The sequence below is a fragment of the Cydia splendana genome, chromosome 20 (genome assembly GCF_910591565.1).
Source record: "Cydia splendana chromosome 20, ilCydSple1.2, whole genome shotgun sequence".
Taxonomy (NCBI): Eukaryota; Metazoa; Arthropoda; class Insecta; order Lepidoptera; family Tortricidae; genus Cydia; species Cydia splendana.
In genome coordinates, this window is record NC_085979.1 from 289,367 (window position 1) to 315,211 (window position 25,845).

A 25,845-nucleotide genomic window follows, 5' to 3' on the forward strand; every position below is an offset into this window, starting at 1 on the left:
CTAACAAGATGTTTATACTGTTGGAAAACCGGTAGTCGGTTTTGGTTCGACTCTAGGCTACGTCAATCAAATGTCAAAATTGTCAAATTCACATTGTTGTTTGAGGTTAGAAAATCAGTTTCAGGGTGCTTCTTAATTTATTGAAACCATGAGTAAAAAGGTAAAAGATTTAAAATGGCAGTCCGTAGCTTTAGACGGCTTTCCCGCGTCCATGGGAGACAAATTACAGGGATTTATAGGCTTGGAAGAGTGTACAAGTTACAGTCTCGATAAAGAAAGACCACGCAATAAAAAGGTATGTTTTTAAGTTATTTAACAGACATTGATTGGAAAATCCTAGTGAATATTATCATATACTCTATCAAAATTATATGTATTAGCTATGAAGTCTCACATTCTGCAGTTTTGGGGTAAAAAAAAACTATTGGCTGATAACCTCCTCAGACATAATAGTTAAGAAAAACGATTATAAAACATCATTTAAACACGTTTTTGTGTCACACTTTCAGAAAAAGGAGCAAAAGAAACGCAAAAACACTAAATCCATCGAAGAAACGATACAAAAACAGATTCCAAATAAAAAAACGAAACTTAGCAATGGTTTCGTTGTGGAGTCCTGCGATACTGTTACACCTTCTCTTACCAATGAAGATAATACAGACAGTAAAGAGAGCACGAATAATAAAATTCTACCACCTGGCAAGAAGGCTAAAACTAGAAAGAAACTTGGTGAGAATGTAGCGGAGGTGGAGTCCCAGTTGACGCCTGAAGACATGCTGTCATGGGCAGAGTTCAAGTTGCCGGAGGAGATCACGCGGGCTCTCATGGAGCTTGGCTTCAAGCAGCCGACTAAGATACAGCAGCTGTCACTGCCTGCTGCCATCCATGGTATGTTATTGACTACTTTTACCAAAAGAAGTTGTAATTTTATAATTTGTGACTTGTTTTTAAATTAATCCTTGTCTATGCATGATAAGGATTCGGGGCGATTTGTCAGTGAGTAATCTTTATGTATTTTTTTAAGAACAAATTTTTTCTGCTCTATGGAGCACAACTGAGGTTGGAGACCACAATTTTTAGGGTTCTGTACCCAAAGGGTAAAAACGGGACCCTTTTACTAAGACTCCACTGTCCATCTGTCTGTTGGTCTGTCACTCTCCCTAGGGAGTTATAGCTCTTTTTTAATTATAGCACTAATTAATTCAACCAGGTTATGGAGTGGCCAATTACTCTGTAGTGGCCAACTATAGCAGTCACCCTACTATGTTCTATGTATATCGCTATTGATCATGACAATCTCTGTATATTTCAGGCCGCAGAGATATCCTGGGTGCAGCCGAGACGGGGAGCGGTAAAACCTTAGCCTTCGGTCTACCCATCCTCACCGGCATCTTAAGACTAAAAGAGAAAGCACAAGCAAAAGGCCTAGACGTGTATGAGATCCCGTACAAAAAAAGTAGTAAGAAGAAATCGGTACCCGAGCCTCCGAAAAAGCAATTTAAAAAGAAAAAGAATAAAATAAAGAATAAGAATAAAAAAGAGACTTCATCAGAAGATGGCTACAGTAGTGGAGAAGATGAGGAAGATAAGAATGAAGAAAGTAAAGATAAGGGACTTAAAGATGATGATGGTGATTTTATAGAAGAAATCGAAGTGCCGGTTAAAAAGAAGGAGTTATCGACAGATGAAGGGAACGATAGTGACGACAGTGCGGATTACGTGCATCTTTCTGACATATTTGACGGTGATGATGATTCTGATGATGGAAATGAGAAAGAGGGTGAAAAATCAGACAATAATGATGATGATGAAATTGAGAATGGTGGAAGTGGTGAAGATACGGAGAGTCAAGATGAAGTTGATGGCGATGAGGGAGGTAAATGTTTTATATCTATCTATCTATCTATATAGCCTTTTGTTTCCGATCCTTGGGTTTAAAAGCTTTTTTTTGAAATGTTATCGTGTTTTCTACAAAATGTCCCGCAGTTCGGTGTGCCTCTTGGCATAGGCCTCCTCCAACCTTCTCCACTGTACTCTGTCTTCTGCAACTCTGGACCAGTAAGGCCCCAAGGTTAAGCGGATTTCATCTACCCATCTTGTTTTTGGATGTTTTTGTTTTCTTCTTCCGTCTCTTGGGTACCATATGGTAACTTGTTTGCTCCATTTGTCTAATTTGCATCTCAGCATGTGTCCTGTCCACCCCCACTTTAGATGGTCTATCCGACTTAGTATGTCTATAACCTTGGTTTTACTTCTTATCGCTGAATTTGAGATTTTGTCATTTAGCTTGACTCCTAGGATACTTCTCTCGATTGCCCTTTGACATTTTGCCAATTTTTCTCTATCCTTGGCTGTAAGTGACCATGTCTCACATCCATAGGTTATGCATGGTAGAATACAGGTGTTGAAAGTCTTTCTCTTAATGTGCATACTGATATCTTTGTTTTTCATTATTTCTTTTAAAGACCAGTACTTTTTCCATCCACAAGCTATTCTTTTGTTAACTTCCTTGGCCATTGAGTCTTTAGGGGAAATAATTTGTCCCAAGTAGACATATTCACTCACATATTCATAGGTGTTTCCATTTGCTTCTATGTTTATCTCTTTGGTATTGGTCATCAGTTTTGTTTTGCTCGCATTCATTTCTAGCCCTACCCTACTGCTCATAACTGCTAGCGACTCTATCATGTGTTTTAATTTAATTGGGCATTCTTCTAATAGGATTATGTCGTCTGCGAATCTTAGGTGATTTAGACTGTTTCCATTGATCTTGAGGCCATAAGCTTCCCAGTCCAGTTGTCTGAAGATATGTTCCAGTACGGCATTGAACAACTTAGGTGATAATGGGTCGCCTTGTCTGACTCCTCGGTTTATTGGAAAAGGGGCTCCTTTTGATTCTAGTTTTATTCGACTATTGCTCTTTTTGTAAATGTTTTTGATTAATTCTATGTAGGTGCTACTCACTCCTTGTTCGCTTAGACTATACCATATGTATTCGTGATTCAGGTTATCAAAAGCTTTGGAGTAATCAATGAAAGCAATGTATGGGGGCTTCTGATATTCATTATATTTTTCCATTACTTGTTTGATTGTGTGGATGTGGTCAATGGTACTGAAGTTTTTCCTGAATCCTGCCTGCTCAAGTGGTTGGTTTTCATCCAGTGTTTGTGTGATTCTTTCTAGGATTATTTTTGCAAAGACCTTGTTTATATACTTTTGTTTTTTTGGCTAAGGGTCTAAAACTAGAGATGCCAAGAATATTCGGCAACTATTCGATTTCCGCCTATTCGGCCACTTTGCCGAATATTGGGTATCCGGCCCAATGTTGTCTACTATTCGGCCGAATACCGAATATATGTTGCACCTGCCTAATATGAAAAATTACATATTAAAAATTATAAACCAAGCCAAGGTACCACCTCTGGAGTTGCAGGAATCCATAGGCTACGGTGACTGATTACCATCAGGCGGGCCGTATGCTTGTTTGCCACCAATGTGGCAAACAACCGGTACCGGACCGCTAATTCTTTTTTTGTTGCGTTTGTTATTGTCAGGAGAAGGTTCTATGAAAATGAAATGAAAATTAATGTTCTTCAGAAAAGCCAAAAAAAAAGATAGATATAGGTCGCCGGGTCATCTAGTCTGTAATAAACTTAAGGGCCACTTGTACCATTCCACTAACCTGGGGTTAACCGGTTAAACCTGGCGTTACCATGGTTACCAGTACAATTTGACATTAGGTTAACGGTTTAACCGCTTAATCCCGGGTTAGTGGAACGGTGCAAGTGGGCCTTAGTGTCTATGGATAGCAGGTTTGTAACCATCCAATATTTTAGAATTTTTTTACTAACACAAACATATTATTTCCAGGCATGGGCTGTGTGAAAGTGATAGACAACATAGAGCTGCCGGGGACAGAGACGGTCCGCACCGGCAGCCCTCTCTACGCTCTCATTCTAACACCCACCCGGGAGCTGGCCATGCAGATATCCCAGCATTTGAAGGCTGTTGCCAAGTATACAGGTATTTTATAGCACGTGTAGGGTAATTTGCCAGTAACTGGCCACCGGCCAATAACTGGCCACCCTAAACTAAACATGAATTCTAGTCACCAATAAACAGAATTCATTTTGGTATAAGGTGGCTAGTTATTGAAGACTGGCCAGTTATTGAAACCTTATACTAAAATGAATTCTGTTCCAGGGTGGCCAGTTACTAACAGGTGGCCAGTTACTGGCGAAATACCCTATATACAAATAATACCGTTTATTCGCCTTTTGATAGTACGATAATGGTAAAATTATGACGATTATTAGATTTGAAATATTCTGATAAACAATAATTTACATTCATACATACATACATACAATCACGCCTATTTCCCGGAGGGGTAGGCAGAGACCACGGATTTCTACTTGCTGCGATCCTGACATACCTCTTTCGCTTCCTTCACTTTCATAACATTCCTCATACACGCTCGCCGGTTTAGGGTGCTCCTGACCTGGCCTTTCTTCAGGATTACAACAATACAAACAATAATTTATTTGCAGATAAAAGAGTTAAGATTACATGTGTTAGTGTAAAATAATATATAACATTTTCTAAATGTTTTAAACAGTATACATGCAACTCCATGTGTTTTGAAATTTCTAATATGGGAAACACGGTACTACTAACGCCATCCAGCGGCGAGCGTCATAACTAAAGAAGCTACCAATATTATAAGCAGTTATGAAATGTTGTAGAGAACCATAGAAGGTAGGATCGTATAGAAGTGGTATACGCGTGCCACGGTGAGGGACAAAACATACGCAAATGCGACACTGTGATTGGTCGAATTCATTTGTTGCCCACCATTATCCATACTAAAAAAAAAGGTGGGGAACAAATAAAATGTGAGACTGTGACAAGGACAAACAATAATAGCTCTTTCGCTGCTACTCCTACTGAAAGATACATAAGACTATCTAGTTCTGTCAGTTTGGGGGTAACTCATGCCAGATCCAGGTATATTCTAGATTCATGTAGAGAACATAGTACTACTAGCGCCATCCGACGGCGAGGAGCGGGACTATAGTTATTGAAGCGGTCAGAAGATGGCGCTGTTCTGGCTATTGTACACTAACTTGCTAAATATATATTTCTTAATGTAATAAAATGCACAGTTTATGGAGAAAACTAGGTAAAACATTTTTTGTAATGATTATAAATCGGCCAAGAACAGTCTGTGATAAAATTTTGACCTTATCACTGCATCTTATAAAAAAAAAACCCCGCCGCGTCTGTCTGTTTGTATACTTTGTATGTTCGCGATAAACTCAAAAACTACTTAACGGATTTTCATGCGGTTTTCACCTATCTATACAGAGATTCTTGAGGAAGGTTTAGGTATCTAATTTGTTAGAGGTCGCTAGTCAACAATAATTTTGTGAAACTGATTTCAACAGGTATTCGCATAGCGACGGTGGTAGGCGGCATGGCGGCGGTGAAGCAGGAGAGGGAACTCAAGCGGAACCCTGAAATAGTGGTGGCCACTCCGGGGAGGCTGTGGGAGCTGGTGTCCAGAGGAGAACCGCATCTACAGCAGTTACCTAGTGTAAAGTGAGTGTAACACACAGACAGACAGACATATACCTGAAATAGTGGTGGCCACTCCGGGGAGGCTGTGGGAGCTGGTGTCCAGAGGAGAACCACATCTACAGCAGTTACCTAGTGTAAAGTGAGTGTAACACACAGACAGACGGACAGACATATACCCTGAAATAGTGGTGGCCACTCCGGGGAGGCTGTGGGAGCTGGTGTCCAGAGGAGAACCACATCTACAGCAGTTACCTAGTGTAAAGTGAGTGTAACACACAGACAGACAGACAGACAGACAGACATATACCCTGAAATAGTGGTGGCCACTCCGGGGAGGCTGTGGGAGCTGGTGTCCAGAGGAGAACCGCATCTACAGCAGTTACCTAGTGTAAAGTGAGTGTAACACACAGACAGACAGACAGACATATACCCTGAAATAGTGGTGGCCACTCCGGGGAGGCTGTGGGAGCTGGTGTCCAGAGGAGAACCACATCTACAGCAGTTACCTAGTGTAAAGTGAGTGTAACACACAGACAGACAGACAGACATATACCCTGAAATAGTGGTGGCCACTCCGGGGAGGCTGTGGGAGCTGGTGTCTTGAGGAGAACCATATCTACAGCAGCTACCTAGTGTAAAGTGAGTGTGACACACAGACAGACAGACATGTACCTTGAAATAGTGGTGGCCACTCCGGGGAGGCTGTGGGTGCTGGTGTCCAGAGGAGAACCACATCTACAGCAGTTACGTAGTGTAAAGTGAGTGTGACACACAGACAGACAGACAGACATGTACCTTGAAATAGCGGTGGCCACTCCGGGGAGGCTGTGGGTGCTGGTGTCCAGAGGAGAACCACATCTACAGCAGTTACCTAGTGTAAAGTGAGTGTAACACACAGACAGACAGACAGACATATACCCTGGAATAGTGGTAAATAGCTGGAATGGTGGAAAATTTTGGAATCTTCTCATAGTATATTTTAAGTTAGTGTCAAAAACGAAATTTTCCGTTTTCAAAGTTAAGTTTCTTTTGTTTCTGTCGAGAACTTTTCCAACTTTTTGGAAGCTTTGCGCAACTTTTTGGAAAATTCGTGTAACCTACTTTACTTTCTTTACAGATTCCTTGCCATCGACGAGACCGACCGTATGATCGAGCGGAACCACTTCGAGGAGCTTCATCCGTTGCTCGAGAGGCTCAACTACGACGAGGCACAAAGAAACTCGCGACAGAACTTCGTCTTCTCAGCCACGTTGACTCTAGTTCACGATCTGCCAGCGCATATGAAGGGAAAGAAGGTATGCGCACAGAAAACTATTATTTACTACAGTAGCTCAACTTATAGACACAGAGGAACTCGCGACAGAACTTCGTCTTAGCTACCGAATGGACCGTTCTAGTATCCAAAGTTTTAGTAGGAATGTTGGTACACAATGTGAGGTCCCTAGCGACTTTAATATTGATTGTCACCGTGACAAGGTACAATACGGTCAATCACTTTTTATTTATGTAGACGTGTGACGTTCATAGCTGACAAAACTATGATCCAACGATTTTGGCAACTTGACAGGTTGGCGTCACCCATACGACTAACTAAATATAGGTTCCGGAACATATATTTAATGGCTCACGATCGTGCGCCTGGTACCATATCTACCTCAATTTACTTACATCTATGGATACGGTATGGATATTAAATTCTTTGACTTACAATGAGGCGAATGATATGCCCAGTAGTTTTAAAGGCTTGTGATGATGATCAATTTATCCGTATAGACAGAGTTTTTTAAATGGGACATTAGGGGATATCTGACACTATTAGAACTGGTTCTATTAGAACCTGGTTCTATTAGAACTGGTTCTATTAGAACCTGGTTCTATTAGAACCTGGTTCTATTAGAACTGGTTCTATTAGAACTGGTTCTATTAGAACCTGGTTCTATTAGAACCTGGTTCTATTAGAACTGGTTCTATTAGAACTGGTTCTATTAGAACCTGGTTCTATTAGAACTGGTTCTATTAGAACTGGTTCTATTAGAACCTGGTTCTAAACCAGGTAATTCACCAGTAACTGGCCACCGGCCATTAACATTATTATATTAAAATTATTTTAGTAAAATTAATTCTGTGTATAGTGAATAGAATTACGTTTTACTTTAGGGTGGCCAGTTACCCCATATATTAGTTATTTTTTGTGCAACAGTTTTCGTATAGTCAAAATGTTTGTTCCTAAAACTAAAATATAAATATGAAATACTTGTTTTATAACAAATATAAGTTCTGTTTATGTGTAACGTTAATTGTTTTTATATTGGTCTGTACAGGTGACAAAACGCGGCAAGATAATAAACAGAAAGATCGAGAAGATGACTTCGAAACAGAAGATCGGTCGGCTGGTCACACTCATCGGCATGACCGAACCTAAAGTCGTTGACATCACATCCGACAACCTGGGTGAGTACCTACGAGCATAGAATAAATAATAGTACTAGGTACAGAAGACTCACTCTCTAACAAAACGCGTCTGTTACGATCGGGACAGATATGGCCGCTAGGTGGCGCCAGCGCCACGCGCGGCTTATGGCTAGCCACCAAAATTGGTGTGGAACGGATGTACTTGTAGCTACCTGTTGCAAACCGACGAAATCGCGGAGTGAGCCACGCCTGGTACGAGTATGTGTATGACCGCAGCAATATTTGCTAAGCGGGCGAGGCGTTCAATATGAATTTGACGCGACTATATTGTTAAGAGAATAAGAGCGTGTCAAGGTAATTTTGAACACCTCAGCTTGTACACTCGGGCACAAATTTAGAGGAACGCAAAAAAAGATTAATGACTAGTTATTGAAATTACTTTAGGTGATATAATCCCGTAATTATACCTTTCTTTTTAGGGTTCCGTACCCAAATGGTAAAACGGGACCCTATTACTAAGACTCCGCTGTCCGTCCGTCCGTCCGTCCGTCCGTCTGTCACCAGGCTGTATCTCACGAACAGCTGTATGGCTGTATTTCTGTTGCCGCTATAACAACAAATACTAAAAACAGAATAAAATAAAGATTTAAGTGGGGCTCCCATACAACAAACGTGATTTTTGACCGAAGTTAAGCAACGTCGGGCGGGGTCAGTACTTGGACGGGTGACCGTTTTTATAGATAATGGTACGGAACCCTTCGTGTGCGAGTCCGACTTGCACTTGGCAGGTTTTTTTTGTGTTCTTCTAAATTTGTCCTTCTTCCTCGCGTTGTCCCGGCATTTTTACCACTGCTCATGGGAGCCTGGGGTCCGCTTGACAACTAATCCCAAGAATTGGCGTAGGCGCTAGTTTTTACGAAAGCGAGTGCCATCTGACCTTCCAACCCAGAGGGGAACCTAGGCATTATTGGGATTAGTCCCGTTTCCTCACGATGTTTTCCTTCACCGAAATAAATATCAAATGATATTTCGTACATATTCCGAAAAACTCATTGGTACGAGCCAGGGTTTGAACCCGCGACCTCCGAATTGAAAGTCGCACGCTCTTACCGCTAGGCCACCAGCGCTTCTCTCAATTTGTCCATGAGTATATAAGTATACTTAAGTACATAGAAAACACCCATGAGTCAGGAACATATTATTATATCCATCACACAAATAAAATAAAACGTACACTAATTTTACTAAATAAATTTTAATAAATAAAAGTAAACAATCAATTGGTACATTTTCGGGTAGTTATAACATTTATTGGTTAACCAACTAAATACAAAACCGCCTGGATCAGTCACTGAACGTCGTGACTTTAACCTACATTATTTGATCATGTAATCTACCCTCAACTGGCTTAAGGAGCCATTTAAGGGTGTATTTTGTGTACTTTTATTTAAATACCTCCTAAAGATACAGAAAATAGTATTACTTATGCGTTTTGTTTTCAATTTGACAGGCACAGCGGAGACCCTGACAGAATGTAAGATAGCGTGCGCCTTCGAACACAAGGACGCTTATCTTTATTACATTTTAAAACGACACCCCGGGAGGACTATAGTCTTCTGCAACGCCATTGGCTGCGTCCAACGGTGAGTTAAATGAAATCAATCTTGCTACTATGTTTAAAATGGGTGTCATTCTGAATTCCTAACAACGTTTGTCCTAAAGTCACTTGCCCTAACTGGTTTGTCCTAATGGGCACATGCCCTAACGATCAATTGTCATAACGATTATTTTCCATAATGTATGGTTCTGAAAAATGGTTAGGTTTTAGAACTTGCTGCCACAAAAGTGGGTTAGGTTAGGGTTAGAACTGCGAGTATCGGAGGTCTACAATCGAGTTCCCGTAACCCCGCCAACAAAGCGCGCGGCGGAACACCCCAGGGGGTTTAGTCCGTGGAAGTCGGACATACCCACTGAGCTTCTCCCGGGCCAGTGGGATCCATAAAGGATTCCCCCTGGGTCATCAAAAAAAAAAAAAAAAGGGTTAGAACTGCGACCCTCGCGAAAAAGAAAATATGCTTAATAACATTAGGATAAGTAATCAATAATTAGGGAAAACAAAATTAGGGTTTTTAGTGTTAGGACAACAGATCATTATGACAAACAATATTAGGGAATGCAAAGATAGGAGAAAAGACTTTAGGGATTCAGATATAGATCCTTTAAAATTCATTTATGAACGTTACATGACTGTCTTTGGGTCACAGACTTATAGGCCCCGTGCATAAACTAGGGGGCAGCATATGAGCCTTAAGATTTTTGGCGCTAGGCGTAAATGTGTCGTTTATGCTTCCGATGTAGCCCACAAGATGGCAGAACCTACTATGCACAAGGAAACGTACCGACAGAACGGTAGATGGTAGCACTTGCTTTGACAATGTACACGTGCACATATGTTTCCGATTCAGGCCACAATATGGCAGACCCTCCAACGCGCACGGTCCCTATATGTACCGAATAGCTTCGGAGCAAATAGGCTGCGACAGACAAACAGACAGAATGATCCTAAAAGGGTGTTTCCTTTTTAGGGTTCCGTACCCAAAGGGTAAAACGGGACCCTATTACTAAGACTTCGCTGTCCGTCCGTCCGTCCGTCCGTCCGTCTGTCACCAGGCTGTATCTCACGAACCGTGATAGCTAGACAGTTGAAATTTTCACAGATGATGTATTTCTGTTGCCGCTATAACAACAAATACTAAATAAAATAATAAAATAAAGATTTAAATGGGGCTCCCATACAACAAACGTGATTTTTGACCAAAGTTAAGCAACGTCGGGAGTGGTCAGTACTTGGATGGGTGACCGTTTTTTTTTGCTTTTTTTTTTGTTTTTTTTTTTTTTACATTATGGTACGGAACCCTTCGTGCGCGAGTCCGACTCGCACTTGCCCGGTTTTTTATTTCCTTTTGATGTACGGAACCCTAACCCTGTGCGGAGATATATGTATAAGTGGTATGTTGTCTTCCAGGTTAGCCCAGCTGCTGTCCCTACTGAAGTGCCGCCCTCTGCAGCTGCACGCCAGCCTGCAGCAGCGGCAGAGACTCAAGAATCTAGAGAGGTACAAACGGCTACACTGCTAGCTGTACATCGGTGGACCTAATACAGGGATAAGGTCCACCGATGTACAGTTAACAGTGTGGCCGACGGTATGTTTTAGTCAGTGTCAACTATATAGATACGGCCATAGTCTAATAAAACATGGTCTTCCATTCCCAGAGTGACACGGGTCTACGTCACAACAACATGGCCGCTATATATAGCGCTATCGCATATTATCATATAGCGCTGTCGCATGATGACGTAGGCGCGTGTCAGTTAGGTGACCTAGAAAAGACGGGAATGGAGTACCAGGCGGAGTATATTATTATACCATGGATACGGCCAAATTGCCCAAACATCGTTTGTTACCATAGGAATAAGGATGTGTACCAGGGACCGTTACGCGTTAGGTATAACTAAAAATCAAAATATCTCATACCTTTCACTATATTATTATTTTTATCTTTTTTTTTGTTACACAACACAAATTTATCTTATCTTTATCTTTTATCTTTATCTTTATCTTCAAAGCAGGGATGATAAAATTAATACATTAAAACCTAAAGGCTCTAAAACTAAAATACTACTAAATATAAAACACATATAGTATGTATATTATTATTTCTTTGATATTATAGAATAGTATTTAAGTAAGGATAATGAATGATCAGATTAGCTAAATTAAGTGCAAAAATATACATAAACAACCGAGACACCGAAATTGAATACCGGATAATTTGTATGAGAAATATACCGGTATTCGGTCCCTGAGGAGGGTGGGCGATGGTATGTTTTCCGTGTGGAAAACATACCATACAAATAAGGATGTGTAAAAATATGGACGCATACAACTTACTCAAAAATATGTCCCATAGTTCTTAATTCGCTGACATAAGCGCTATGGGACATATATTTGAGTATGTGTGCACCCATATTTTTACACTTGACTGTACCTACCGATATCCTGTATATTATTTATTTATTTAAAATTTGAGTCAGGCAACAAGGCCCATATTACAAATACCTTACAGACTAACATACATATGTATTTTATAAACTTAAAAACAAAATCACCCTGTATTTGGCTCACAGAACACCGCCTCTAGAAACCTAATATTGGCCATTTTGTTCCCGACGCAAATCACCAAACTGTGAGGTGCGGGAGGGGTGCTCACGGCGTTGCGATTGGTCGTTTCAAACATGGCGCGCTGACACGTGTAAGGGTAGGGATGGGACATGTTCATTACAGGTAGTGGTTACTGCTACCAGTGATACCGAAATTTATTGTGGTAAAATTGTTACCAATTTAGAATACTTAGAGTAAACTTACTTAATAATTATATTGATTAATTTAATATTTTATTAAGTAATTTAACAATGTACCTGAAATGTTTACTTAACATATTAGGGCATTTCTGTTTAAAGTACCCAGAACATGAATTTTAAATTTTAGAATTTTTATATTATTTCCACTCAGAATCGCAATCTTTCGATACGAGAAAAAAGTGTCGCCAAAATCTCATACAATTATTTTCTTTTGTCCGTTTTATTAAGGTCATAGAAGGTTGTATTGAAAACATATTCAAATGGACCAATAACATATGCCTATTACAAATCAACTCCGAGTTGTCTCGCACTTCTTTGAAGTTCATCATCAGGTCCATTTCGTGACATGAGACCTAACTGCTCACCTAGAGGATTCTAAAAAACCCATACAACATATGTCTAAGACATACCAACACCGAGTTCCCTCGCACTTCTTTGAAGTTCATCATCAGGTCCATCTCGTGACATGAGACCTAACTGCTCACCTAGAGGATTCTAAAAAACCCATACAACATATGTCTATCACAAACCAACACCGAGATCCCTCGCACTTCTTTGGAGGTCATCATCAGGTCCATCTCGTGACATGAGACCTAACTGCTCACCTAGAGGATTCTAAAAAACCCATACAACATATGTATATCACAAACCAACACCGAGTTCCCTCGCACTTCTTTGAAGTTCATCATCAGGTCCATCTCGTGACATGCGGCCTAACTGCTCCGCCAGGCCAGCCTAAAGGATTCTAAAAACATTTACACAACATATTACCTATATATTATGTCTAAAATGGTACAACACGGTATGACGAAGCACGAAGTTTCCGCAACTGAAAAACCATCATCGTCACATCACTAGTCGAAAGGGAAAGGGATAGCGCATTGCATTTTCAAGTTGACGAAAAGGGACGGACATACTTCGCCTCTGCTTACGACCAGTATAAAATGAACCCCGCGGACAAGAAACATTATTCAATGAAATAATGAATTTGACTTTCCTGTGGGATGTTATTCCATCTGTTTCGTAAGTCGATGTCTTAGATGACTTGCCACACCATTTTACGCTGCAATATCCCATGATTTCCCAATGAATTCAATAGTTTACGATTTATTTTCTTAGACTCGTGCACACTGCTAACAGGTCGTAACCTTGGGCGCAACTGATCGGAGTGGCGCGCGAACAATCTTATATTTGACCTATACACCATACGGGCGGTGGCCGCGAGTCGTCCTATAAGCTCGGTCTATAGGGGTTGGTCCGTGATTTGGCTACTCCACTGTACAGCTTTAGTTCTTGGATTTGGCCACATAAGAGGCCATATGTGACGTTCTCAATCAAAAGGTAACACTTTGTAGCTTGTAGCTTACATAAGGACGCTCTGACAGGTTATTCGTATAAAGATACACGCAAATTACGTCTTTATGGTAAGCGACAGAGTAGTACCTTTTGATTGAGTCACATATATGGCAGTTATAATATTCAACTCTAATAACAGCTATGAAATTTAAACGAATAATTTTTATTTTCCGAATTGGTGTAAATAATAGATGTAAGATGTATAGAAATATGTTTGAAAATTGTGACCTGTAATACCTTATTACCAATAAATGATGTCTATGTCTATGTCTATATGGCATGCAGTGAAGGGTTAATGTTATTTGTTGGTAGGTTCAGAGACGACCCGCACGGGGTCCTGATAGCGACCGACGTAGCAGCGAGAGGGTTGGACATACCGAACGTAGACCATGTGATACATTATCAAGTGCCCAGGACCGCCGAGGTAAGTACACTTCGACACCAGGCCCCAATTTCACCACGGCTACAATTGTCAGTGACATATGTCGAGCGACAATTGTCAAGCGACAGGTGACATATTACAATTTTATAAAATATTTTCTATAGAAATATTTACAAACATGACAGGCATTTTGCTACAATTGTATGTATTACAATTATGTTATGAAACAAGAATTATTTTTTCTAGTCGACATATTTGTAGAATTGTCGGTGAATCTTGACAGGAAATGAGTTATATGTCGGAATTTCGTGACAATTGTCGTGTTTCTTGTGACAATTGTCATAAACTTAGCAAGAGAAATATCTGTTTTTTTCCGATATAGTAAAGTTTTTTTAATAATACAATGATGGTGGCAAACAGAAATACGGCCCGCCCGATGATAAGCGGTAACCGCAGCCCATGGATGCCTGTGACGTCAGCAACAGTGATGTTTTACAATTGTCGCACCTGTCACCGTGATGAAATTGGGGCCAGCTCTAGACCTTGACATAAATAAAAACAAGTACAAAATTGTAACAAAAGTACTAAGTCCTAAATTAAATATGATACCAAAGACATATGTAACTTCGTATAAGACGAATAAAGTCTAAGGAAAAAACGTGCCTCGGAATTCAAGTAAAAGTCATTCTCGAATAGATGCCGCACACACCTTTAGCCTATCCTCGGCTAGATGGTGTGACGAAACCGTTTCATATTTAACAATTTTAACACATAAATATCAGTAAATGAACATGGATCAAAATGATATAAAAATAATAAAATCATTTATCCATATACAATACATTTTTTGATAAATTTATACGTTTTCATTTTGAGTTTTAGTCGTGTGTCGATAGATGGCAGTAAATTTACTGTGACTACAAAATTTACAATGACAGGACCCCTCTATACTATCTATTCTTTTTGATGATACTAAGGTACTGAAAAAAAAAATCTACGACATTCCGCAAATAATGAAAACGTTTCAAACATGTTTGAGTTGCGTACTATAGTCTATATCTTTAGGTATTTAAATAAAAGTAAACAAACAATTTGCAATTTTTCGGGTAGTTATAACATTTATTGGTTAACCGACCAATTACAAAACCGCCTAGATCTGTCACTGGACGACTTGACTTTAACCTACATTTTTTGATCGTGTAATGTTTTCATCTACCCTCTACTGGCTTAAGGAGCCATTTGAGGGTAGATTTTGTTTACTTTTATTTAAATACCTAAAGATACAGAGTATAGTCGCGAATTATTGACGGACTCGCTTCAGCTCGGCCGTATAACTCAACCGCGTTCTAGCTCTATCGTTTTCTACAGTAATGGTTATCTATTTACAAGAATGCGTGCCGAATATTTCCAGATATACTTCGTTTTTTTTTTAAGATTAGAATTTTTCTAACCTCATAAGTAGTAGTGTCAATAAACTTTTTCTTCTGAAATGCTAGGGTTCCTGCGATATCTAATATTGCGATACAATAATATGTAAACGATACTATAATTCAGTGTATAGTTACTCAGATTTTTTTGGAGGAAAAGTCACCACTATTTATGAGCTTATAAAATCTTTATACTCTAAAAAAACGCAGTATTTATATTGAAGATTCCCATCGGTGATCCAACTTACCCTCTTAGCTCCACCGTTTGCTACATATGTAAATGTTTGTCTGTCTGTCTACAGAACTACGTCCACCGAAGCGGCCGCACGGCTCGAGCCAACAAGGAAGGCCTGACCATCCTCATGATGGAGCCCCAGGAGGCCTTCAGATACGCCAAGTTGTGTATCACGCTTAATAAGAGTGAGTATTCAATCATTCAATCAATCAATCAGACAAGGAAGGCCTGACCATCCTCATGATGGGGCCCCAGGAGGCCTTCAGATACGCCAAGTTGTGTATCACGCTTAATATTAAGAGTGAGTATTCAATCATTCAATCAATCAATCAGACAAGGAAGGCCTGACCATCCTCATGATGGAGCCCCAGGAGGCCTTCAGATACGCCAAGTTGTGTATCACGCTTAATTAGAGTGAGTATTCAATCGTTCAATCAATTAATCAATCAGACAAGGAAGGCCTGACCATCCTCATGATGGAGCCCCAGGAGGCCTTCAGATACGCCAAGTTGTGTATCACGCTTAATAAGAGTAGGTATTCAATCATTCAATCAATTAATCAATCAATCAGACAAGGAAGGCCTGACCATCCTCATGAGGGAGCCCCAGGAGGCCTTCAGATACGCCAAGATGTGTATCACGCTTAATAAGAGTGAGTATTCAATCGTTCAATCAATCAGACAAGGAAGGCCTGACTATTCTCATGATGGAGCCCCAGGAGGCCTTCAGATACGCCAAGTTGTGTATCACGCTTAATAAAAGTAGGTATTCAATCAATTAATCAATCAATCAGACAAGGAAGACCTGACCATCCTCATGATGGAGCCCCAGGAGGCCTTCAGATACGCCAAGTTGTGTATCACGCTTAATAAAAAAAGGTATTCAATCGTTCAATCAATCAATCAGACAGTAAGGAAGGCCTGACCATACTGGAACCGCAGGAGTCCTTCAGATACACTAAGTTACGTGTCACACTTTAATAAGAGTGAATAATCAATCAATTTATCAGACAATAAGGAAGGTCTAACTATTCTGATGATGGAGCGAGAGGCTTGCAGATAGATATCGGCATAAGAGTAAGTAATCAATAATTCAATCAATTAATCAAACAATAAGTAACAACTTGCCCCCTTTCATAAAACTTTAATTATGTTTTATCCCTTTCTTACAAACTACTAATGAATGTTTCCTGCAGTTAAGTTTCGACTTTGTGTTTAAAAAGTATTAAAAATACATACATACAAATATAATCACGCCTATTTCCCGGAGGGGTAGGCAGAGACCACGGATTTCCACTTGCTACGATCCTGACATACCTCTTTCGCTTCCTTCACTTTCATAACATTCCTCATACACGCTCGCCGGTTTAGGGTGCTCCTGACCTGGCCTTTCTTCAGGATCTCCCCGATCTGATCAGAGAAAGTCCGCCGAGGTGTACCCCTTCCAACTCCCACTTCTGCCTTATACACTTTCTTTGTTAGCCTTCTTTCACTTATTAAAAATAATATTAGAGATGCAACGGATAGTTGTTTGGCCGGATACCGGATATTCGGCCTGACCATCGGCCGCATATTCGATATCCGGCCGCCGAATATTCGACCGGCGGAACTATGCCTGCATTGCGGTTTTTCAGTTGCGCATTGTGCAGATTTTGACCTGTTTCGTATTGAACGTTCGCGCGGACTCATTTATAGATTCGAAATGAGTGCGCGTGCACGTGAATGGAATGTTTAAATTGTTCTAAACACAGACCAACCCCTATAGACCGAGCTTATAGGACGACTCGCGGTCACCGCCCGTATGGTGTATAGGTCAAATATAAGATTGTTCGCGCGCCGCTCCGATCAGTTGCGCCCAAGGTTACGACCCGTTAACAGTATGCACGAGTCTAAGAAAATAAATCGTAAACTATTGAATTCATTGGGAAATCATGGGATATTGCAGCGTAAAATGGTGTGGCAAGTCATCTAAGACATCTACTTACGAAACAGATGGAATAACATCCTACAGGAAAGTCAAATTCATTATTTCATTGAATAATGTTTCTTGTCCGCGGGGTTCATTTTATACTGGTCAGTACGCAGAGGCGAATTATGTCCGTCTCTTTTCGTTAACTTGAAAATGCAATGCGCTATCCCTTTCCCTTTCGACTAGTGATGTGACGATGATGGTTTTTCAGTTGCGGAAACTTCGTGCTTCGTCATACCGTATTGTACCATTTTAGACATAATATATAGGTAACATGTTGTGTAAGTTTTTTAGAATCCTCTAGGCCAGCGGAGCAGTTAGGCCGCATGTCACGAGATGGACCTGATGATGAACTGCAAAGAAGTGCGAGGGAACTCGGTGTTGGTTTGTGATAGACATATGTTGTATGGGTTATTTAGAATCCTCTAGGTGAGCAGTTAGGTCTCATGTCACGAGATGGACCTGATGATGAACTCCAAAGAAGTGCGAGGGAACTCGGTGTTGGTTTGTGATAGACATATGTTGTATGGGTTTCTTAGAATCCTCTAGGTAAGCAGTTAGGTATCATGTCACGAGATGGACCTGATGATGAACTTCAAAGAAGTGCGAGGGAACTCGGTGTTGGCTTGTGATAGACATTTGTTGTATGGGTTTTTTAGAATCCTCTGGGTTAGCAGTTAGGTCTCATGTCACGAGATGGACCTGATGATGAACTTCAAAGAAGTTCCAGGGAACTCGGTGTTGGTTTGTGATAGACATATGTTGTATGGGTTTTTTAGAATCCTCTAGGTGAGCAGTTAGGTCTCATGTCACGAGATGGACCTGATGATGAACTTCAAAGAAGTGCGAGAGAACTCGGAGTTGATTTGTAATAGGCATATGTTATTGGTCCATTTGAATATGTTTTCAATACAACCTTCTATGACCTTAATAAAACGGACAAAAGAAAATAATTGTATGAGATTTTGGCGACACTTTTTTCTCGTATCGAAAGAGATTGCGATTCTGAGTGGAAATAATATAAAAATTCTAAATTTTAAAATTCAAGTTCTGGGTACTTTAAACAGAAATGCCCTAATATGTTAAGTAAAAATTTCAGGTACATTGTTAAATTACTTAATGAAATATTAAATTAATCAATATATTTATTAAGTAAGTTTACTCTAAGTATACTAAATTGGTAACAATTTTACCACAATAAATTTCGATATCACTGGTAGCAGAACTGGTAATGAACATGTCCCATCCCTACACTTACACGTGTCAGCGCGCCATGTTTGAAACGACCAATCGCAACGCCGTGAGCACCCCTCCCGCACCTCACAGTTTGGTGATTTGCGTCGGGAACAAAATGGCCAATATTAGGTTTCTAGAGGCGGTGTTCTGTGGTTCTAAAATAATAACGAGTACGATTATGACCGTGACTGTTTCTTAAATCCAATTTTCATCATCATCATCATCTCAGCCATAAGACGTCCATTGCTGAACATAGGCCTTGCCTCCCTTGGACCTCCATACATACCGGTTGGAAGCGACCCGCACCGGCCGCACCGATACCGGGTGGACGTCCTACGCTGCGCTTGCTAGTCCGTGGTCTCCACTCGAGCACTTTTCGACCCCATCGGCCATCTTCTCTGCGTGCAATGTGGCCTGCCCATTGCCACTTCAGCTGGCTAATTAATTATTATTATTTTAATTGCTAATCCAATTTTGTTTACTCCAAAATAAAGCAATGTGACTATCCGGTATCCGGCCGGATAATAGGTCACTATCCGGCATCCGGCCGGGTTTTGAAATAGTGACTGATAGTCCGGATACCGGATAGTAACCGCATATATTCCAGAGTCCGAGCTGCCAACATTCCCCGTGCCCCCCCTCGGGCTGGACTCCCTCAAGACCCTCGTGAACACAGCGCGCGAGCTCGACGCGCTCCTACTGAAGAGACGACGCGCTGCACAAGCTATAGGGTGGAGGGAGAAGGCTGCCAGGGAGATGGACATGATCGTTGATGATGATGACGCGTTAGTACCGGCCAAGTAAAACTTTGCCCCTTAACATAACTTTGCCCCTTAACATAACTTTGCCCCTTAACATAACTTTGCCCCTTAACATAACTTTGCCCCTTAACATAACTTTGCCCCTTAACATAACTTTGCCCCTTAACATAACTTTGCCCCTTAACATAACTTTGCCCCTTAACATAACTTTGCCCCTTAACATAACTTTGCCCCTTAACATAACTTTGCCCCTTAACATAACTTTGCCCACCGCGAAACTTTCTGAAGAAAGTCTATCTGTAACTACTTTTAAGTTCGAGGAAGGACATGATAGTTTTTTATCAATCATCATAATCCTAAAGTTTAGAATCAAATTAAAAGTGGAAAAATTCACTTACCCAATAAAGAGAATATTTCCACCATACATGAGCCTTAGGGAGGCCCTAGCGACATCTACCGTAAGTGTGTCATATATCTTAAACGGCTGTCACCACTCTCATCATCATCATTCCACCGTTCATTCCTAAATCATAAGTTTTTTTTATGTATTTAAACGCAATACTCTCAAAGATTCCATATCGTTCCAGACCCGTGAAAGACCTAGACCCGGGCATCGAGAAGGCAGTCAAGATCAAACAGAAACAGCTGAACACCATGCTAGCCCGGCCCGTGGTCCCGAAGGGGTTCTCCTTCAAGTACCCCACTCTGAACGAGCCTACGGCACTTTTGGGGACCCAGGACAACGCCTTACAGGTATATAACTAATTTTTTGGGAGAATATTGCTGTTTAACATCAAACATCAAACATCAACATTTATTCAGCAAATAGGCCACAAGGGCACTTTTACACGTCAACATTGAATTTACATACAAGCAAAAATAATAACATCAACAATTTTATAAAATAAAACTAACAATTCAATCTAACGTATTACAATTACTAAGCTTAAATGTGAATAAGTATTACCCCAAATTATAGGGCCATAGCAAAATAATAAAGAGACAACCACGATAAGCAGGCATTCGGACCAAGGTAATTATGCATGGCATTCGAATTGATAAACTGTGGAAATGTCAACATTATTGTATTTTTTTTTCATGAAAAAATGAAATTCCCTCTCTTTGATATATTCAAGTCTGTACACAGTTAGCTTAGACGGATTCTAACTAATATTTTATGAATATTGCTGTTTAAATGTCGGTAAGTAATACCCCAAATTATAGGGCCATATCGAAATATTAAAGAGACGTAACCACGATAGGACAAGATCAAACAAGCAGCTAAACACTATGCTAGCCCGGCCCGTGTTCCCGAAGGGGTTCCAAACGAACCTACTGCACTTTTAGGAACACAGGACAACGGCTTACAGGTACCTATATAGACTCGGACCAAGCTAACTATGCATGGCTTCGCAATGATAAAGTGTAAAAATGTCAACATTAATGAAACATGTGGCTTTCCATCCTTAAAGGGTGGGTCCTTAATGTTTCATCTGCAATAAGAACCTTTCTATCAGAATTTCTGTTGGAATTTCAGATAAAAAGGACCTTATTGCACTTGAAGCATAAGGACCCTTCTGTGATGGAAAGCCACATATTGTGTAAATAGGCCTTAAGGGCTTTTTCACTAGCCAATACGAACTTTTGACTGTCGGGTTTCACGGTAGGCCATGTGATTGACCTAGTGACGCATGATGTGTCATTGATGATGTCAATGAGGTTTGTGTACTGTATGTGCTAGTGGTGCCACCTACGCAGAGCTTTGCCTAATATTCCCTATTGAAAGCCACATTTTTTTTACAAGCTTTTATTTAGTTTCACCTGTCCCGTTGTCTGTCTGTCGGTCTGTAATCAAATCTTGCAAGTTAAATTTGATCCACTTCCCGGTTTCCGATTGAGCTGAAATTTTGCATGCATGTATAAATCGGATGATCGAACCATCGAGCTGATCTGATGATGGAGACAGGAGGCGGCCATAGGAACTCCGTGATGAAACAACGCAACCTAATTGTGTTAGGGGTTTTTAGAATTGTCTCGATGAGTATTAGTTGTCTGTCGTAAGAAAAGTACAGTCAGCGATAAAAGCTTGTACCAAAAATGAAATTTTTGGCAAAAACTTTTTTAATATTAAATTATAATGAATTGATTCTTGTTCCCCAGGTAATGAAGAAAGCGCTGGAGTCAGGGGAATTAAAACGAGAGAAGAGGAGAAGCAAGAACGCCCCGTTACTGAAGCTGCAGAAAACCTTCAAGAGGAAATAAACGCTGCTTACATACATACGTAGTTGTATTATTGACCGAGCCTTAGAGAAATATATAGCTGGTCAAGCAGATCTTGTCAGTAGAAAAAGGCGGCAAATTTGAATAAAAACCGGCCAAGTGGGAGTCGGACTCGCACACGAAGGGTTCCGTACCATTATGTATAAAAACGGTCACCCATCCAAGTACTGACCACGCCCGACGTTGCTTAACTTCGGTCAAAAATCACGTCTGCTGTATGGGAGCCCCACTTAAATCTTTATTTTATTCTGTTTTTAGTATTTGTTGTTATAGCGGCAACAGAAATACTTCATCTGTGAAAATTTCAGCTGTCTAGCTATCACGGTTCGTGAGATACAGCCTGGTGACAGACGGACGGACGGACGGACAGCGGAGTCTTAGTAATATGGTCCCATTTTACCCTTTGGGTACGGAACCCTAATAGAGTGCTCACTCCATACATCAGTTTTGCTACCAAAACGACTATTATTTTCACAGTCGACATCTAGCATCGAGTAGCGGAATTATCAGTACCGCTACTTGATACTAGATTTCTCTAGTGTCGCGACTCACGAAAATTGTATTGAACAACAATTTACAACTAATATTAAAAGCAGAAGGAGTTTCAAATAGAGTTCCGGTTAATCCGGTTAAAATATTCGCTGAAAATTGTTGAGCATTAGACTTTTCGGTTTGTGCATCTATTGTCAAGTAGCAGTACTGATAATTCCGCTACTCGATGCTAGTCGACTGCGAAAATAATAGTCGTTTTGGTAGCAAAACTGATGTATGGAGTGAGCACTCTGTATTTTTTTCTCTATGACCGAGCTAACCGGAGGTCTCCGTTTCAAAAGTCCGTAAGAAACTTTCTAAAATTGCGAACAATTTTTTGTATCAAGCGGAAACGTCTGCGAACGATGCTATTAAGCTTAGAAATAAATTAAAAGTGGAAAAATTCATTGTCTTGGGTGGGGTTGCCACAGCATTAATTTGTTTGTAAAATAGTATATTCCTTTTGATAAATAATCACGCTAAGATAATTTATTTATTGGTAATTTTACTCGTACGATTTAAAAAAGTACTTTTATTTATAGCTGGTCAAGCAGATCTTGTCAGTAGAAAAAGGCGGCAAATTTGAAAAATGTAGGCGTCGCATAGAAAATTTGAATTTCGCGCCTTTTTTCACTGACAAGATTTGCTTGACCAGCTATACCTACTTATTTTTAGATAAACATAAAACGCGCTAGTAAAAAGTGGCAACATTGTTTTACTTTTTTTGGTATTGAATTACGATTTTCAGTATAGTAAATGGCTACTTTCCTACTAGTCAAATCAGCTTCTTTTTTAGAACTGTCAAAACGATTTGATAATATGGAATTTATATGAAAACTTGTCTAGTGACGTCACAGTCAACTCACCTACTTTTTATACTTCCATCCGATTTATTAAATATAAATTATGTTTAAAAATACCTGCTATCTATGTTTTTCTAATAATTATCTAGTGCTTCATTTCGTGCACGGTGTGAAATAATTTATGATAAATTATAAGTATAGGAAAGTATCCAAAATGCCTCCGATAGATGGCGCTGTAACCCTCGCGAACTGGGTAACGGCGTGTCGCCATACAATTATAAACAGACTATCCGAATCACACCGAATCTGTTCACTTTTAACTCCCAAAATAGATTTCCTAGAACTTTTAATAGTTCTTACAGCAATTTTTAGAGCCTACGTTTTGTTTAAGTCGTAGGTTCATTAATAGTACCAAAGACATATGTAACTTCGTTTAAGATGAATAAAGTCTAAAACGTTTAAGATGAATAAAGTCTAAAAAAGTAATTCTCGGATAGATAGCGCACACACCTTTAGCCTATACTCGGCTAGATGGCGTGACGACACCGTTTCATATTTAACAATTTTAACACATAAATATCAGTGAACGAACATGGGTCAAAATGATATAAAAATAATAAAATCATTTATCCATAAATATATGTCGGGGCTTAATGTAGGTTTAGGTATTCAGGAATGGCTAGATGCACTAGGTGGGTGGTACATCCGTAGGGCGTAGATGTTTAACGCGAGTACAAGTACGCGAGGCGTAATCAATGACCTTTTATTTATGTAGACGTGTGACGTTCATAGTTGACAAAACCAGGGGTGCGAAACTCCTGACTTCGGGCACACTCGGCTCCGTTCGGCTCAGCATTGCTCCGAGCAATTATTAGGGTTGGCACCACTTGACTCCCTTTTGCGTGCACGACCACAGATAAGATGATCACTTGATTTTTGACAACCCTAAATAGCCGAAAGGGATAGTGCAATATATTAGAAAGGAACAGCATGATTCGACCCTGAACCGCTGTCAAACTTCGTTTTTGTAGGAAGTTTCCTTTCTGTACGGTAGTACTATTAATTATTCTGTGACAAAACTAAAATTTGATCCAACGATTTTGACAACTTGACAGGTTGGCGTCACCCATACGACTAACTAAATATAGGTTCCGGAACCTATATTTGATGGCTCACGATCGTGCGCCTGGTACCATATCTACCTCTTTTTACTTACATCCATGGGCGTAATGCAGTCTCTATTGCTACTGTCCGACCAGATTGAGATTCAATCCCAGAGTGACGCCAGCCTGCAGCCTGGCGATCCCACTTACTCTAGTCCACAAAAACCATAAGCTAATTAATTATCAAACAGAGCAATTTCCGAGAACACATTCAGAGGTTACAAAAACCCCTGACGCCTCTAATACGCTCCCATAGCCTCTTGAACAGACATCTTTATTGCCCACGTCGCTTACAAGTGTTTTTGATAAATCGTAAGTATGTCATGTAAGCGCCCATTATTTTCAATTTATCAATTACATCACCTGAGCGTCGACATATACATTTTTATGATAATTTTATACGTTTTCATTTTGAGTTTTAGTCGTGTGTCGATAGATGGCAGTAAATTTACTGTGACTACAAAATTTACTATGACAGGACCCCTCTATACATACTGTCTATTCTCGTTGGTAGTAAAGAGAATTTGAAGTAGAGAGTTGATGATGATGATAAGCTTTGTTATTCTGAACTTCTCTGTTGTGTGAGTACTAGACATGTTCTTTTTGTTATAATATGTCACAAACCTCAGTTTGCCTCTTGGCATAGGCCTCCTCTGACATGTTCCATTCCATTTTCCAAGTAGAGAGTTACTGTCATGGTAAATTATGTATAGATGGTCAAGCAAATCTTGTCAGTAGAAAAAGGCGGCAAATTTGAAAAATGTAGGCGCGACGGGATATCGTCTCATAGAAAATTTGAATTTCGCGCCTTTTTCTACTGACAAGATTTGCTTGACCAAGTATAGCTACATTTACTGCCATCTTTCGATAGAACATAAAACTGTTAGAACCCCATTAGCTTTGATCCTTATTCTTTCACATATCAATGTGTTTAAACTTGTTAAATATTAACGCCATCTACTCGAGAGTAGGCCAAAAGTTATGGCGCCATCGCTCAAAAAGATTGCACTATAATAAAATTATATTTAGGCCAAGCATTAAGAAGGTATATTCTTGAGGAATAAAATGTTTGACTGTTACTTTATTTGGACAGACAGACGGACAATTGCGTCTCACTCTCTCATTAAGCAAAATGTGAGACGCTAAATACCATAGAAGGTAGCATCCTATAGAAGTGGTATGCGCGTGCCTCCGTGAGGGACAAAACACGCAATGCGACAATATTAAAAACACGTTTTAACATTCCTTGCAATATACCAAAAACAATCTACGTAATTCGGTCGGGTTAT

At 40.0% G+C, this 25,845-nt stretch overlaps 1 protein-coding gene across 1 annotated transcript; it reads left to right on the plus strand.

Annotated features, from left to right (window-relative positions):
- The first annotated feature begins 87 nt into the window (after positions 1–87).
- Positions 88–22,053, plus strand: LOC134800828 (uncharacterized). Its single transcript, XM_063773385.1, has 14 exons — positions 88–295; positions 510–888; positions 1,313–1,876; positions 3,871–4,023; positions 5,448–5,601; positions 6,698–6,875; positions 7,902–8,031; positions 9,503–9,635; positions 11,018–11,107; positions 14,083–14,194; positions 15,882–15,999; positions 19,626–19,803; positions 20,367–20,532; positions 21,940–22,053. The coding sequence occupies exons 1-14, from the start codon at positions 149–151 to the stop codon at positions 22,039–22,041; spliced, it is 2,604 nt and encodes an 867-aa protein (XP_063629455.1). The 5' UTR covers positions 88–148; the 3' UTR covers positions 22,042–22,053.
- The last annotated feature ends 3,792 nt before the right edge of the window (positions 22,054–25,845 follow it).

Excerpts from the sequence above, each read along its gene's own strand:
- LOC134800828 (XM_063773385.1), top strand. The coding sequence starts at position 149 with ATGAGTAAAAAGGTAAAAGATTTAAAATGGCAGTCCGTAGCTTTAGAC. Across the intron at positions 6,876-7,901 it reads CGCATATGAAGGGAAAGAAG|GTGACAAAACGCGGCAAGAT; the intron begins GTATGCGCACAG and ends TGGTCTGTACAG. Across the intron at positions 8,032-9,502 it reads CATCACATCCGACAACCTGG|GCACAGCGGAGACCCTGACA; the intron begins GTGAGTACCTAC and ends TCAATTTGACAG.